This window comes from Rhagoletis pomonella, unplaced genomic scaffold, assembly GCF_013731165.1.
Source record: "Rhagoletis pomonella isolate Grant_MI unplaced genomic scaffold, Rhpom_1.0 Rhpom_scaffold_00001, whole genome shotgun sequence".
NCBI classification, from domain to species: domain Eukaryota; kingdom Metazoa; phylum Arthropoda; class Insecta; order Diptera; family Tephritidae; genus Rhagoletis; species Rhagoletis pomonella.
The window spans coordinates 88,703,195-88,719,268 of NW_023458555.1; the positions used below are offsets into that span (position 1 = coordinate 88,703,195).

At 41.9% G+C, this 16,074-nt stretch overlaps 2 protein-coding genes across 3 annotated transcripts in view; one reads left to right on the forward strand and one right to left on the reverse strand.

Annotated features, from left to right (window-relative positions):
* Positions 1 to 706: 706 nt before the first annotated feature.
* On the reverse strand, positions 707 to 1,383 carry LOC118734013. Its single transcript, XM_036463694.1, has one exon. It carries the CDS (start codon positions 1,381 to 1,383, stop codon positions 838 to 840), a length of 546 nt encoding a protein of 181 aa, XP_036319587.1. The 3' UTR covers positions 707 to 837.
* Positions 1,384 to 9,564: 8,181 nt separating this feature from the next.
* LOC118748556 overlaps positions 9,565 to 16,074 on the forward strand; it is a 355,097-nt gene continuing 348,587 nt past the window's right edge. For both annotated transcript variants that reach the window (XM_036483093.1, XM_036483083.1), the window contains exon 1: positions 9,565 to 13,336. In XM_036483093.1, the coding sequence (XP_036338986.1) occupies positions 10,883 to 12,085 (1,203 nt within the window). In that variant the 5' untranslated portion in view covers positions 9,565 to 10,882 and the 3' untranslated portion in view covers positions 12,086 to 13,336. The remainder of the gene's footprint in view (positions 13,337 to 16,074) is intronic.

Consider the following 16,074-nt stretch of genomic DNA (forward strand, 5'->3'; position numbering starts at 1 on the left):
TCACTACTTGCCGGTTAAACATCATTATCGACATTTTCGACGTCATGCATATAAGATGTGATCGATAAAGCAGTCGTTGTATTTCATCAGAGATTCTACCTCCGATTCGTGCTAATCAGACATAGAACAACCGGCCCTTAGGCGGTTTTGCACCTGGTCGATTGGCGGTTTCGCAAAAACATCGGCGATATATATGTAGTTAACTTACATACATATGTTTCCATAGAATGACATATCTGTGGTCATAAGCAATAACCGCCTAAGTCGAAAAACCTGAATTCGAAAAAAAACATTTTAAACATTTGGACTGCAATGTTAGCCTTATGGGGAAACCAAAATATTTTCGCCTATAACTTTTTAAGTAGCCTAGTTGGTGAGATGGGGATTTCACGAACGCATGGAATAGGGGTTGAAGAATGCGATAGCATATTGTCCAAAATGCAACCTTGCCAATCCCTATAAGATGGAGCATAGAATGCTCATTAAAGTGTTTTATTTCAGTTAGTTTACAAATTGATTGAAAAGTATAAGTATATTAAATAAATGATTTTAAAAAGAGATTCAGCAACGGCTTGGACAATACGACGACTTCACGGCTCGACCACTTCAACTTAGACAACTTGACGACTTTACGACGGAAAACTACTTTGGCCACTTAACAACGTGAACTACGATTCGACCACCAACTGATTCGCGACTCCTCTTCAACTCTTCGATGAACGATGGCTTTTTTATTCCTACCACATCTGCTACTTGACGTTTTCTCTCCATTCTTTCGACCACTTCTCTCGTACTCCAGCGGGTTGCCAACTACATATTTTACATTCGGCCATCTGACTACTCATCGTCTGTCCCAGACGATAATAAATCATCGTTGTGTTCGACGTATTTCCATAATTTCATATTGTCAGCACTTGTTGTTGTTACATTCGGACCTTCTACCTGCGCTGCCTTTCGAACATCATAGCGGCCGTTCCTTTTGACTTTTACCACCTCATATGGACCGAGAAACGGACTCGCCAGCTTCTTTCCAGCGACAAACTGTGTGCGTTTAACAGACGCCAGATCTCTTTCTTTGTAGATGTATTCACCTTTACGCTTTTTGTCATAATTCTTTTTGTAGAGGTCTTGCTGTATTTGCTTTTTGGATTCTTCGCGAGATTTCTGCCTCTCCGTGTCAAAGCTTTCTGCACATTCTTGCTCTAGCACGCTCAAAACTCTATCACTAATTTGGTTTTTCATTTTTACGCCGAACATAAACTCAAACGGCGACTTCTTGGTTGAGCTATGCATATGTGAATTGATTGCGCTTTGGACTTGTGGAACAAATTTATACCATTTTGAGGGATCTTCCGCGGACAGCTTTGAGATTATAGACAGCATTGATCTGTTAACGCGTTCAATTTGCCCGTTGCCCCTAGCAACACCCGTAGTGGTCCAGACGTTTTCGATAGCATTCGACTTAATGTATTACTCAAAGTAGTGCAAGAAAAACTGCCCCACGGTCGCTCACTATGCGAGAAGGCAGGCCGAAGACGGTCGACCATTCTGCCAGTTTTTTAAGTACCTCATCGCAGCTTGTACTCTTTGTCGTAAATAACCAAACAAATTTTGAAAACCCGTCGACCATAGAGAAAACGTATTTATACTGTTTAGTTGTTGCGTCCATTGGGCCTAAATGGTCAACATGCAGCGTATGTAGAAGTAGACTTCCCTTGTCGATGCAGCACACGTAACCCTCTTGTTTTCCGAGTTTCTTGTTATACAGCAAACACTTTACACAGGCGTTGACTATTTGTGCTACTTTACGTTCTTTGTGGGGAATCCAAAACTACTGCTGTACGCTATGCATCGTCTTTTGAAGTGCGCAATGGCCAACGTTAAGAGCCTCAGATATAATTTCACGTTCCATCTCCTTGGGTACGACGACTAAATTATTACCATTCACGCTTTTATACAAAATATCTCCCTTAACGTTGAGCCCATCATAAGGACGACTTTTAAGAACTTCTAAAATAGCGTTGGTGAAACTGTCTTTTCGCTGAGCACTTTTTAAGCGGGCTGAAATCTGCGAGCCCATGGCCAGCACGTTTGGAAAGCGACTCAAGCAATCTACGTGTTTCAACTTATTTGCAACACGGTGTTCAACTCGAAAGTTGAAATCTTGCAGGTACAAAATCCATCTGGCAACCTCTCGTGGTACGTCCTTCTTTTTAATGGTTTGTGTAAACGCGGAACAATCGGTGACGAGCGTAAAGTTAACACCCAGGAGGTAATTTCGGAATTTCTCGATCGCAAGATAGGCTGCTTTGACCTCTAAAACATAGCTGTGGCGGTTAGCATCACTAGGCGTCGTTTTCTTGCTCCAGTAAAGTATAGAATGCAAGCTTCCATCGAACTTCTGCAACAGCGTCGCACCGAAACAGTCTTTCGAGGCATCAGTATGTAATTCCATGGGAGCATTTCTACAATAAATTCTTAAAACTGGTTCAGCACATAATGTATTCTTCAACTGACTGATTGCTTTCAGTTCGTCAACTTTAAAAGGCATATCCTTTTTCAACAAGTTTGTCAGGGGCCGTGCTATCTGTGCATACCCTTTTTTTATAAATTTTCGGAAAAATTCGGTTAATCCTTAAAATGATTGCACCGCTTTGACATTTCTCGGTGTATCGAAATTTCTAACAGCGCTTGTTTTCTCTTGGCCCGGCCAAATTTTGCCACCTTCTATTGTATGGCCAAGAAAGTCGATCTTGCTCTCCAAAAAATGACACTTCTTCCATTTGATGTTTAGGTTGTAATTGGACGCCACTGACAGTACTTGCTTCCGCTTGGTGATACATTCTTCAGACGTTTGTGCGTAGATGATAATGTCGTCCACATAAATCTGCATCATATCTTGGTCAACGAGATTTTGGAAAACGTAAGTGATAAATCTTACAAACGTATCAGGGGAATTGCATTTGGAAACCCAAACGGGGCTTTGTTGAACTCGTAAAGGCCCTGCTTTGTGATAAATGCCGTCAATTTGCGAATTGGCTCGTCAATGGGTACATGGAAAAATCTGTTTTCCAGGTCCATGACAATGAACATTTTTGCCGCTTGAAGCCTTTCGAGCACGTCTTCAATGAGGGGTACTGGGAAGCAGTCTTTTAGCACCATGCTGTTTAACTGCCGAAAATCAACGCAAACTCTGTACTATCTGTACTGTGCTATCTTTATTTTTTACAATAACCACTCTACTAGCAAAGTTAGATGTTGATTTGCGTACCACACCATTTTCCAGCCATTCGTCAACTTGTTCTTTTATGGCATCACATTCAACAGGTGGATGACGACTTGTCTGCTGACGAAACGGCGTAATCTGAATATCTGGAAGTATTTTCAGGAACACAGGACACTCAACATTGCTTTGCGTTGGTTTGTAATCTTTAATTATCGATCGTATTAGCGACTGGAACTGCTGCGGTGAGTTGATTTCTACTTTATTTTCCGAGACATTGTAGACCATTAGTTCACTCGATGTGTCACTACCCTCTTGACCTATCGTTTTCGTGAATTTGTAGCCACTGTCATCGAGCGTTAAGCTGAAATTAGATGCAAAATCAAACCCCAGTAAAGCGTCATACAGAATTGCATAGTCTTACACCTTTTATTGTCCTTAATCACTTGAATGCGTTTTGAAAACTGCGGGCAGGTTTTAGAGATATTTCCAGCTCCATTATATTTGAAACATTTAGTATCAGTTTTACAGTCCTTTCTTAAATGGTCTGGGGACCCACAATTAAAACAACGAGTTATTTTTTCACTCTGTGTACTTCTTTTTACAGGACCGTATTGTTTATATTTCTTTTCGATATCGTTCATATGGTCAAGTACATCATATTTTTCGTAAAGATCATGGTACGATTTGCAGCCGTACATACTGTATTTGCATTCGCTTTTGACATTCAATCCGTCAACAATGTAACGTATGACAGATTCACTCCCAACTTCACCTACCGCTGCTATTTTTTTCATGCTTAACACATATTGATGGGATGTTTAGTTACTTTTTTTTCTTCTTTCGCTTAACTTCTTATGTATTACGGCACTTGCAAACGTACGTTTAAACTCTTTTAATAGCTCTTCATATGTACTTACAAACACCGATTCGAGATGTAGTTGTTCCATCTGTGTCATTTTTCCGCGAGCTTTCACATATTTTTGTTGCTCAGTTAGGTTATACGCGGTCTCGTTTTGCCCAATTTAGCCAGCCAACGTTCCACCGGCACACTTTTCCCATCAAAATTAGGCAAAACTTTCGCGAAATTTTCTGTTGCAATTTTGGGCTCATTTTGACGAATTTCGTCAGCTTGAATTTTTAGAGTAAGCAATTCAATTATGTCGTGTAAACTTTTACTATTTTCTTCGATTTTAGCCTCCATGTTTTCGCACTTGTTATTATTGTCACTTTCTACTTCGCTCACAGCTTTATCTTCACTTTCGTTTTTATTTTTATTATCTTTTCCCGCTTTTGACCGTGTTACGTATTGTTGTCTTCTTTGCGCTTCCGCGTTCTTTCTCATAGTTTCTCACACATTGCTATTCTTATAATTTAAACGGCACATTTCCATTTGTATTTGCCCCTTCGTTCTTCTTTTAAGAAATTCGGCTGGTACGGTAAAAGTGTAAAAATAAAATGCAGCTTAAGCGAGCCACTTTTGTTGTTGTTCAATAGTCCAGCACAAGGGTTGAGCCCCCAAATATAAGATGGAGCATAGAATGCTCATTAAATTGTTTTATTTCAGTTAGTTTACAAATTGATTGAAATGGAGTGCAACGGGGTATAGTCATTGCGCTGGGTATGCAGTAGGGCTGATGATACCCGGGTACCCGGTTACCCGGGTATTACCCGGGTGCCCGGGTAATTCGGGTAATGCCCGGGTACCCGGGTACCGATTACCCGGGTATTACCCGGGGCTTTTATTACCCGGGTAGTCGGGTATTACCCGATTTGCCCGGGTACCCGGGTAATATACATATGTTGGTGCCGGTTAAACGAAAACACCCGGGTAATGCGACATAAAGCTTCTTGTATAATCTTTTTGGTGAGGATAAATATTTTTTCAGTGAGAAAATTTTTTTTTATAATTATTTTTTTATGTCTAGAGTGTACGCGACTATGTACACCTAACCGCTTGCCTGAGTAGACGGAGACAAGAAAAGTAAATTAAAACATTAGTTTCTGTACTTAAATTAAAACTTCTAATTTTTGTAAATGCATATACATACATGCATGTGTACATATGTATGTATGTATGTATATTTTAAAGAATATTAAATATTAATATTTTAAAACAGGGACTGAGAACGAAATGTATGATCGAAACTAAATGCCATTGTCGTAGTTTTGTTCCCAAGAACGCGTCAAAACCAAAACCAAAATGAGAACAAAACTGACGAGAACGTTCTCATTGGGAATTATATAAGAACTAAACCCTGTGGTAGGCCACTGGTACAAAAAGTAAGGTGACAAAACCTTATGCTATTCATTCACCTAAAGATTTTGTACTTTTATTGTATCAGCTTGTTCAAATTATAGTTTCTTTTCACATAATATTTAAAGCTTTTAAAATCACAATTATTTAATGAAGTTTCCTTAATACGAGAAGTAGGTTGATGAACGTATTGTTGTGAAATAATTGTGGAAGTAATTTTAAAATTTTTTTCATTCCAACACAAAAATTACCTCAACTGTCGGTCATCGTTTAGATTCCCAGGTGGGTGTGTCTCAATAATTTTATTTGTTCCCGATCCGATATCTGTACGTGCATTACCAACTTCGTAAATATTAATATTTTAGACATGCCTAAAACAAGCTGGGTTTGGAAGTACGCTTGTGTGATGAATGACGGATTTGTCAAGTGCAATGTATGTGTTGTATATTATAATATTTCCCCATATGGTATGGAAGATTCTTATAGATTTTCCCTATGTACGTTCGTTTGCGTTATATAATCGTAAATGCGTTTAATTTTCACCTCTCCAGATTTTTTCGGGTGCCCGGGTACCCGGGTAATTACCATACTGCCCGGGTACCCGGTCTACCCGGGTCTACCCGGGTAATAAAATACCCGGGTACCCGGGCTACACGGGTAATTCAATACCCGGGTAGGGCTTCACCCGCTACCCGGGTACCCGGGTAGCTCATTACCCGGGTGAAATCATCAGCCCTAGTATGCAGTTACAGTTGCGTGGCTATACTCAATCCCGACTCTTGCGTCCTCGTTCGCGCACTCTGGGCAACGTGAGCAACCCATGTGCGGGATGCGGTAACCAATCCGAGTGGAGCCGTGGGTCACGGCAGAAAGAGAGGGAGCTTCGGTGGGGCCACTCTGACTTATTCGGTTTAAGGGCTCACTGAAGTCTGCAGCGTCTGTTCACCAGTAGGTGCGGCTGCAAGCGGGTCTGTCTGCTTGGAGCAAGCGGCTCGCTATATAAACGTGTATTTTGTTGCGAAACCACCCCCGTCCCAGCAATGGGTTGTGCGCTGGGCTTGGAACCCGCCACGTAAAAACCACTTCCAGTGAAGAAGCAAAGCAAAGCCTCGGATGAGACCCCCCCTTATAATGACGACCACGGCAAACGTTTAAAGGACTACGATTTGAGGGCATGCACCTGGAATGTCCGGAGCCTTAATGGGGAAGGTGCCTCTGCCCGGCTGGTTGATGTCCTTGTAAGGACAAAAGCTGACATCACCGCCATCCAAGAAATGCGTTGGACGGGGCAAGGCAAACAATGTCTGGGGCCTTGCGACGTCTACTACAGCTGCCATGTAAAGGAACGCAAATTCAGAGTTGGATTTGTGGTGGGAGAGAGACTCCGTCGCCGAGTACTGTCGTTCACCCCGGTGGACGAGCGTCTAGCCACAATCCGCATCAAAGCGAGATTCTTCAACATCTCGCTCATCTGCGCCCATGGCCCGACGGAAGAGAAGGATGAGGCATCCAAGGATCTCTTCTATGAGCGCTTGGAGCACACGTACGAGCGCTGCCCCCGTCATGATATCAAAATCGTGCTTGGCGACTTCAATGCCAGGGTGGGCAAAGAAGGTATCTTTGGAACCACCATCGGAAAATTCTGCCTCCACGACGAAACGTCCGACAACGGATTGAGGCTGATCGACTTCGCCGGGGCCCGAAACATGGTAGTATGCAGTACTAGGTTCAAGCATAAAAAGATCCATCAAGCTACCTGGATGTCTCCGGATCGAAAAACGAGAAACCAAAACGATCATGTTGTGATAGACGGAAGGCACGCTTTCAGTGTTTTAGACGTACGCACACTCCGAGGCCCAAACATCGACTCGTCCCACTATCTTGTTGCAGCCAAGATACGCACCCGCCTCTGTGTAGCAAAAAATGTGCGCCCAAATATGCAAGGAAAGCTTACCGTCGAAAAGCTGCAATCACAACAGACAGCCAGCGCTTTTGCTACTCGACTCTCACACCTGCTCTCAGAGAGCACTCTTCAACAAACCGATATATGCGAGCAGTGGAACCACATTTCCCGCTCATTAAGTCTGCCGCCGAAGCAGTAGTCGGATTTCAGCGAGCCCGAAAGAACAACTGGTACGATGAGGAGTGTCAGGAAGCTGCAGAGAAAAATATGCCGCCTACAGGGCCACGCTGCGATCGGGCGCAACGCGCTACGTGGGACCGCTATAGGGATCTGAAGAGGGAAGCGAGACGTATTTGCCGCAACAAGAAGAGAGAGGCCGAAATACGTGAGTGCGAAGAGCTTGAAATGCTGGCCGACAGGAGGAATGCCCGAAAATTTTACCGGAGAGTTAGGCGACTTACGGAAGGTTTAAAGACCGGGGCGCACTCCTGTAAGAACAATAATGGCGACCTAGTAACTGATGTCCAGAGCGTACTTAAATTATGGAGGGAACACTTTTCCACCCTACTAAATGGTAGAAGCACGGTAAGTTGTGGAGAAGAAGAACCCGAGCCCGCAGTCGATGATGACGGAGTCGACGTTCCACCGCCTGACTATGACGAGGTACGTATAGCAATAACGCGGCTGAAAAACAACAAAGCCGCTGGAGCTGACAGCCTGCCAGCTGAGCTATTCAAGTACGGCGGCGGGGAGTTGGTAAGGTGCATGCATCAACTCTTGTGCAGAATATGGTCAGATGAACGCATGCCCGACGTCTGGAATTTAAGTGTGCTCTGCCCAATCCACAAGAAAGGTGACCCCGCCATTCGCGCCAACTACCGCGGGATCAGCCTTCTAAGCATAGGTTACAAGGTCTTATCGAGCGTATTGTGTGAAAGACTGAAGCCCACCGTCAATGAACTGATTGGGCCTTATCAGTGTGGCTTTAGACCTGGCAAATCCACCATAGACCAGGTATTCACAATACGCCAAATCTTGGAAAAGACCCGCGAGAAAAGAATCGACACTCACCACTTATTTGTCGACTTTAAAGCCGCTTTTGACAGCACTAAAAGGAGTTACCTATACGCCGCTATGTCTGAATTTGGCATCCCCTCGAAACTCATACGGCTGTGTAAAATGACGTTGAGCAATACCACCAGCTCCGTCAGAATTGGAAAAGACCTCTCCGAGCCGTTCGCCACAAAACGGGGTTTCAGTCAGGGCGACTCCCTGTCATGTGAGTTCTTTAATCTGATGTTGGAGAAGATAATAAGAGCTGCAGAACTGAACCGCTCAGGAACAATTAACTACAAGAGCATGCAATTGCTGGCTTATGCCGATGAAATCGACATCATAGGTAACAAAAACCGCGAAGTCTGTTCTGCCTTTTCCAAGTTGGATAGGGAAGCAAAGCGCATGGGTCTGGTGGTAAACGAGGACAAGACGAAGTACCTCCTGTCATCAAACAAACAGTCAGCATATTCGCGCCTTGGCACCAACGTCACTGTTGACAGTTACAATTTCGAGAAAGTAGAGAATTTCGTTTACTTGGGAACCAGCATTAACACCGATAATAATGTCAGCATTGAAATCCAACGTTGAATCACTCTTGCCAACAGGTGCTACTTTGGACTGAGTAGGCAATTCAGGAGTAAAGTCCTCTCTCGACGTACGAAAACCGCGCTCTATAAGTCACTCATCATGCCCGTGCTGGTATATGGCGCAGAAGCATGGACAATGACAACATCCTATGAGGCGGCTCTTGGAGTGTTTGGGAGAAAGATTTTGCGGAAGATTTACGGGCCTTTACGCGTTGGCGACGGCGAGTACCGCAGACGATGGAACTATGAGCTGTATGAGCTTTACAACGATATGGACATAGTGCAGCGAATTAAAATACAGCGGCTCTGCTGGCTTGGTCATGTCGTTCGAATGGACACCGACGCTCCAGCTCTGAAAGTATTCAACTCGGAACCCGCTGGTGGTAGCAGATGAAGAGGGAAGCCCCCACTGCGATTGAAAGATCAGGTGGAGAAGGACTTGGCTTCACTTGGCGTTTCCAATTGGCGTCAGTTGGCACAGAGGAGAAACGACTGGCGTGCTTTGCTGAACTCGGCCAAAATCGCTTAGGCGGTTACAGCGCCAAAAAAGAAAAAGAAGAAGATTGAAAAGTATAAGTATAATAAATAAATGATTTTAAGAAGAGATTCAGTAACGGCTTGAACAATACGACGGCTCGACGGAAACTACTTTGGCCACTTAACAACGTGAACGACGATTCGACCACCAACTGATTCGCGACTCAGTAAACGTGAGGAGTAAACGTGAAGATTTTACCACAAATTATTACAATAAAGAATTTGAACTTTGAGTAAAGAATTTGAAACATTGGCGTCCCTTGCGGGGAATCTACGGCCTCTGATGTAAAGCATAAAGTGAAAAGACAGTTCGCTTTAGAAGCGGCGAATTTATATCGAACAAAGTAAGGAACAAAGTCTACATTGCCGAAAAAATCAAACATCTGTGCCTTACCAAACTCGGTTGAATTCTCCACAAAAGTTGTTTGCCACGTGTAATATCAGTAGCTAACCTAACTTCGCGCAGATAGATACATGCATACATTACATCTCATAGAATCGCTGCTGTCAAAACTGCCCTGAGAACTTCCAACTTAATAGTCTCCATAATTTGCATACAGCGGCTTTAAAACTTTTATCTGGTATCTCACTGCTTTTTGACATTCCAATTAGCAATGGAGAGAAATTATAAGCAGCTGATGACAAACAAATTGGCAATTGTCAATTTCGCATCGAATTCTAGGAAGACGGCGAAAAGTAAACACATAAAAGGATTTTTGCAAGCTAGGAAGTTATTGTTGGAACAGTACTGGAATAAGTTCACAGAGATTCATGAACAAATAATTTGCGAATCGACTGAAGAACAGCGCGCTGCTGCCGAGTTTGCTGATGATTACGAAATCGGAGAACTTACGTACGCTGAGATGATGGGTGACCTGAATGATATTTAAGAGACGTCAGCTGCGCCCCAACAAATGTCAACTTCAACATCGCCACCTATTCAGCACGTCGCCCAAGCGTGCACTAAAACATCTTGACCGTCCCGTCGAGCTATGGGACGACTGATAAATTTTTATAATCGTTCATAATTTGGGCCCTATCACTAGAAAAGCATGGGAGCTTTCCCTAAAATCCAACGACAGCATTCCTACCTTTAAGGAACTGGAAGAGTTTCTTGCAAGCCGAACGCAGTCTCTGGAGATAGTCCAGAGTTTCACTGAAGATAAACACCAAACAAAGGAGACTTCGACGAGAAAATCTAACGCCACACACGGAGTATCGGGTTACCATACTACATAAACTGCCTACGGGGTGGCCATCAGCAATCTCATTGTCCTTCTGAGAGGCGCTGTTACACCTGTAACGCCAAGCATCACACCATGTTGCATGATTACTTTATTTTAAACCCGGCTACCGGAAGCACAAAGCCTGTCTCAGCACACCATGTAACTCAGACAAAACATAAATGCTCTCTTCCACAAGTAGTACTAGGTACCGCATTGGTTGACGTGCGGTCCGAACGTGGACATACAACGGTACTTCGGGCATTACTCGACAGTGGAGCGGAGGCAGAATTTGTAAGTGAGTATGCAGTCAATTTACTAAATTTGCCCAAATCGAATATTAAAGTATCTATAAATGGAGCTAACGGCGGCAGAGTCGCCACTGCAAAAGGTCTGGTCAGTTTTACCTTACATTCTCTCAAAAATAACTCCAACATGCCATGCACAGCACTCGTACTACCTCGGGTAGGCAACATAACTCCTACGTTGAGAATCGGAGCCAGTGAGCTGCAACATTTTAGCGACCTGGATTTAGCGGATCCAAAGCTCACCATTCCTCAATCCATCGACATGACTCTTAATGCTGAAATTTACGCCGAAGTATTGTTAAGTGGAATACGTCGTAGCCGCACAAATAACTTTATTGCTCAAAATACGCAGTTGGGTTGGGTTGTGTTCGGAGGTTACCACGAACATGCACTAGTCACACCTAAGCATACGGTTGAGTGTCACAATGCTCAAATTGATATTGATCGAACTCTCCGCCGCTTCTGGGAGATAGAAGAGCTGAACACAGTGGCTTGCTATACTGAAGACGAGCGCTACGTCGAAGAGTATTTTCAAAACACCACATACCGAAGGAAGGACGGGCGTTACATTGTTCGTCTGCCTGTTAAACGTGACGAAGACTTGAAGCAACTCATCCCTACGCAACGTGACGCGGTAGTTTTTCACGAACACTTGCAATGCAGGCTATTTCGAAATGCAACAATGCGAACCATGTATACAGATTTTCTACATGATTATTTATCGCAACAACATATGCAACTCATCAATAATGACACCAGTTGCACTTCACCGGTATGTTATCTGCCGCATGATGGAGTTTGGAAGGCTTCCAGCTCAACAACGAAATTGCGCGTCGTGTTCAACGCGTCAAAAAGATGCAGCGCAGGTAAATCGTTAAATAATTGTTTATATCCTGGTCCCAAATTACAAAATGACCTAACCGCGGTTGTGCTGAACTGGCGGCGATATCGGGTCGAATTAACAGGAAGATGTACCTCCAAATCTTGGTAGATGAACGAGACGCAGAACTACAACGTATTGTGTGGAGTCCAGCTGGTCAGGAGAACCTGTCACATTATCGCTTAAACAGAGTTATGTATGGTACTAACTGCGCTCCTTATCTGGCGATTAAGGTATTGCACATGTTAGCGGCAGATGAGCAAGACAATTTTCCGGACGCCGCTAAGATACTACTTCATGATTTTACGTTGATGACGTATTGACAGGAGCCGACAGCGTTGCCGATGCCTGCAAATGCCGGGATGAACTCCAAACGTTACTGCAAGCAGGACGATTCACTTTACGTAAGTGGAATTCTAATTCAAGTGAAACTATCCAAACGATCGAGCCAACTTATCTTGAATTAAAAGCATCACATGAATTTCAAGTTGAGACCATGCCAACACATTGGGCTTAGTATGGGCCACTAAATGCGATTGTCTGACTTATTCGCTAAAGATTGATTATACAATTACTATTTTCAAAAAGCGACAATTGTTGTCTGATGTTGCTAGGCTATTTGATCCACTTGGATTTTTAGCCCCCATCATCATCCGAGGCAAAATCTTCATTCAAAAACTCTGGCTTACCGGCCTACAGTGGAACGAGACTTTACCAGACGACCTAAAAGCGACGTGGTTAGCGTTTCGAAGCGAGCTTAAATTGGTGCCTACGATACAAGTTCCTCGTTGGATCCACATAACAAACGATCCTGGGGCACTGAAGGAATTTGTCTCGAATCGAGTAAGCCAAATTCAAGCCTTGACTGCTGTTAGCAACTGGAGATATGTACGAACGTCGGATAACCCAGCTGACTGCGCCTCGCGGGGTTCGACTATACAACAACTCATGCGTCACCCCCTATGGTGGAGTGGACCAGAATGGCTGTTACGTCCCGAAACAAATTGGCCACAACCAGCGCTTAAGAATCCCGATATAATCATGGAATACAAGTCCGTCCAAATTTCCGTTGCGTAAAACGTTCAAATTGACTGGTTTATTTTAGAAAATTACTCATCGTTGGACAAACTTCTTGCTGTTCTTGTTCTTGTTGTTGCAGCGCGACGTAAGCAGCATGAAACAGAACCGATGTGGTTATGGCCTGAGCGAGTCTCTGCTTTAATGTTTTGGGTAAAATTTGTTCAAAATATTGTATTTAAGCGAGATGGAGTAACTATGGCAACACAAAGCACGGTCAACAAAAGCAGTACTCTCTGGAAGCTACACCCTGTACTCGATTCTAGTGGTATTCTACGGTGACAGGTAATAAGATCAACGGAATTAGGGTAAATTGACTATTACCTTTTTAAAACGAAATAAAATCCATTGACATTATTTCCCTTTCAAACATTAAATTTGTTTAGCTTCGCGGCGGCCCGCGTCAGCATGCCAAACCGCGCGCGCCGCGCTCGCACCCCGCGTACCCCGCGCGACCGGCGCGCACACCATGTCACGCTACGCCACAAATTGCAGATAGAGAGTATTAATGAATTCAAGCCCTCGATATTTCACATTTCTATATTTGTAAGTTATTAGAAGCAGGGATGCCAACTTGGCTCAAACCGTGCCTTTTGTCCATATTTTACTTCAAATGGCACTTAATTTTTCAACTTGGTTGGCAAATGGCACTTTTGTAAAAAAAATTACATTGCAATAAATTTTTGTGAAATCCTTTGCGTGCACTTCTTTTTCTCAATTAAAATTTTCTAATTTATAAAGGCTATTCAACTGGTTTATCTTATTTTATCATTGCACTTTTGTTTGGGAAATGTAGCTTTATTTTATTGCTAAATGTGAATGATTAAAAGGAATGACACCTTTTTTGGCACTTTTATTTTTCTATTTGACACATTTTGGCACTTTTTTATCCTCAATATGGCACCTCATAAATAAGGATAATTGGACGATTTCTGCTGTGTTTTGGGGCAACAACTTGTCTGCAGTAAAAAAGCATATCATTTGTGTCTCAAAAGTATGTGAAAACCAATCAATTAACTTATATGATCTCGGTTCCGATATTAAATAATCAATAATTGTTTATACCCGCATTTTGGCACATTGGCTCGTTGAATGTGCCATCTAATAAATAGTGTCGTCATTCTCATTAGCTGGTTCTATATGATGTCGTCACAAATTGCTGGTGGAGACATGAATACAGTGTAAGAAAATTCTTTTTCTATAATTGTTTCCTTATTCCTCAGACATTTCATATTACATACGCTAGGAGTAAACGTGAAGATTGTACCACAAATTATTACAATAAAGAATTTGAACTTTGAATAAAGAATTTGAAACACATTGTTATGGTAACGCATACTTCGGGAGCAGCAGTGAATGCAGGCGGCATGACACAATAGGGTGCACTATGGCTAGTCATGTCGGCTGGGCTGGGTTCTTGCCTTCACCGCTGTTCCCTGCGCCATAGCAGAGAAAAGTCATGCCTTGTCAAACGTCGTTAACGGACGGACACACTACAAAATAAAATCAAAATTCCACAAAAAAAAATCCGTTAACAAAAATAGCTGAAAAAGAACGTTAAATTCAAAATTTAAAATAAACTGAAAATCCAAAACTACGAAAAGAAAATGTAAAAAAAAACGAAAATGCACCAAAAATAAAACAAGGCCGAATATAAGGGCGCCACTGGTGGAGTTGTGACGCCCGGTGCTGGCCCACCCTCATCCATGGCTACCGTCGCACCCTAATGTCGGTAGCCCCATTATTAAAGTCCCTACATGCCTTCTTAAATAACGAAAGAAGTCAGCATTCCCATCTTAATTACACAAAATTTATTTATAAAACTTCATCTCCTTAGCCTAATTCTTAAATCTATTTCCTAAAATTAATCATCCTAATGCTAAGTCTCTTAGATCTAAGGTAAGAAAAGGATATAAATTTTCCGAAAGCAAATGGATTTTAGGTAGTAGCAGGTAAGTTGTTTTACTTAAATATATAATTAATTATAATGAAGATAAGTATTTAGAGTGGATTTAATCCAAGCTCAGGTAAGTTATAGCTAAAATATAAGTAACGGTAAGTATCCTGAGTAATTATAACTAGGAGGTAAATTTATGGAAAGTACGGTGAAGGTAAGTCAGGTCGGTAAGTCTGGTAGCAAAATCAGGTAGGAAAATCCGGTAAGTATATTACAAAAACAATTGAATGGAGTTAAGCAGGTATGGGTATATATATAGTAGTAGTAGTAGTAGGTCACGTAAGGATATTAACAAAAGTTAAATTAAGTAATGCGGGTAAGTATAATCAGGTATTAGGGTTGCGATTTCGTTTTAAGTAGTTAAGGATTTTCATTTAATTTTCTATTTCTTCTGTTCTATCTTTTGGTTGTATAGCGTTTTGGTTTCCGTTTTATATTTTCACGATTTCATTTTAAATTTTTTTATTTTTTTTTTTTTTATTTCGTTATATTATATTATGGTGGCCATTTTCTTTTATTGTATTTATGGTTATTTATTTAAAATTGGTTTTATAGTTGAATTTTTGAATTTTTCGTTAAGCTTTTAGTCTAAACTTATTTTTATTTCAAATAAATTTGTATTTTATTTTAATTTAGTTCAGTTTAAGTTGATTTTATTTAACTCTATTTAATTTAATTTACGTGATTTAGTCAAATGTATATATATATTTCCACGCGTTAGCCTAAGTCTATTTCATATATATAACCATGTACATGCAGGTATACAGGCATTTACATATATGTATACCCCAATGTCGTAAACAGGGTGTGATTGACAACTCAGGTAGGCTCTCTTTTAAGATACTATTATGCAAAAAAAAGATATGAACAAGCGATTCAAAATTCATAACAAAATTTCAAATTGACGTTACAGCATGGTTCTTCTGAGAGCCATGTCAAATTCAATCACACTTTGTTAATACATTTCGGTCCTACTTCTAATTTCTTAAAACTATTGTTCTTGGGGGTTTACCCCTTTCTTTTCTTTTGCTTTAACTAGTTTAAGCTTACTAGTTAGCTTACTGAG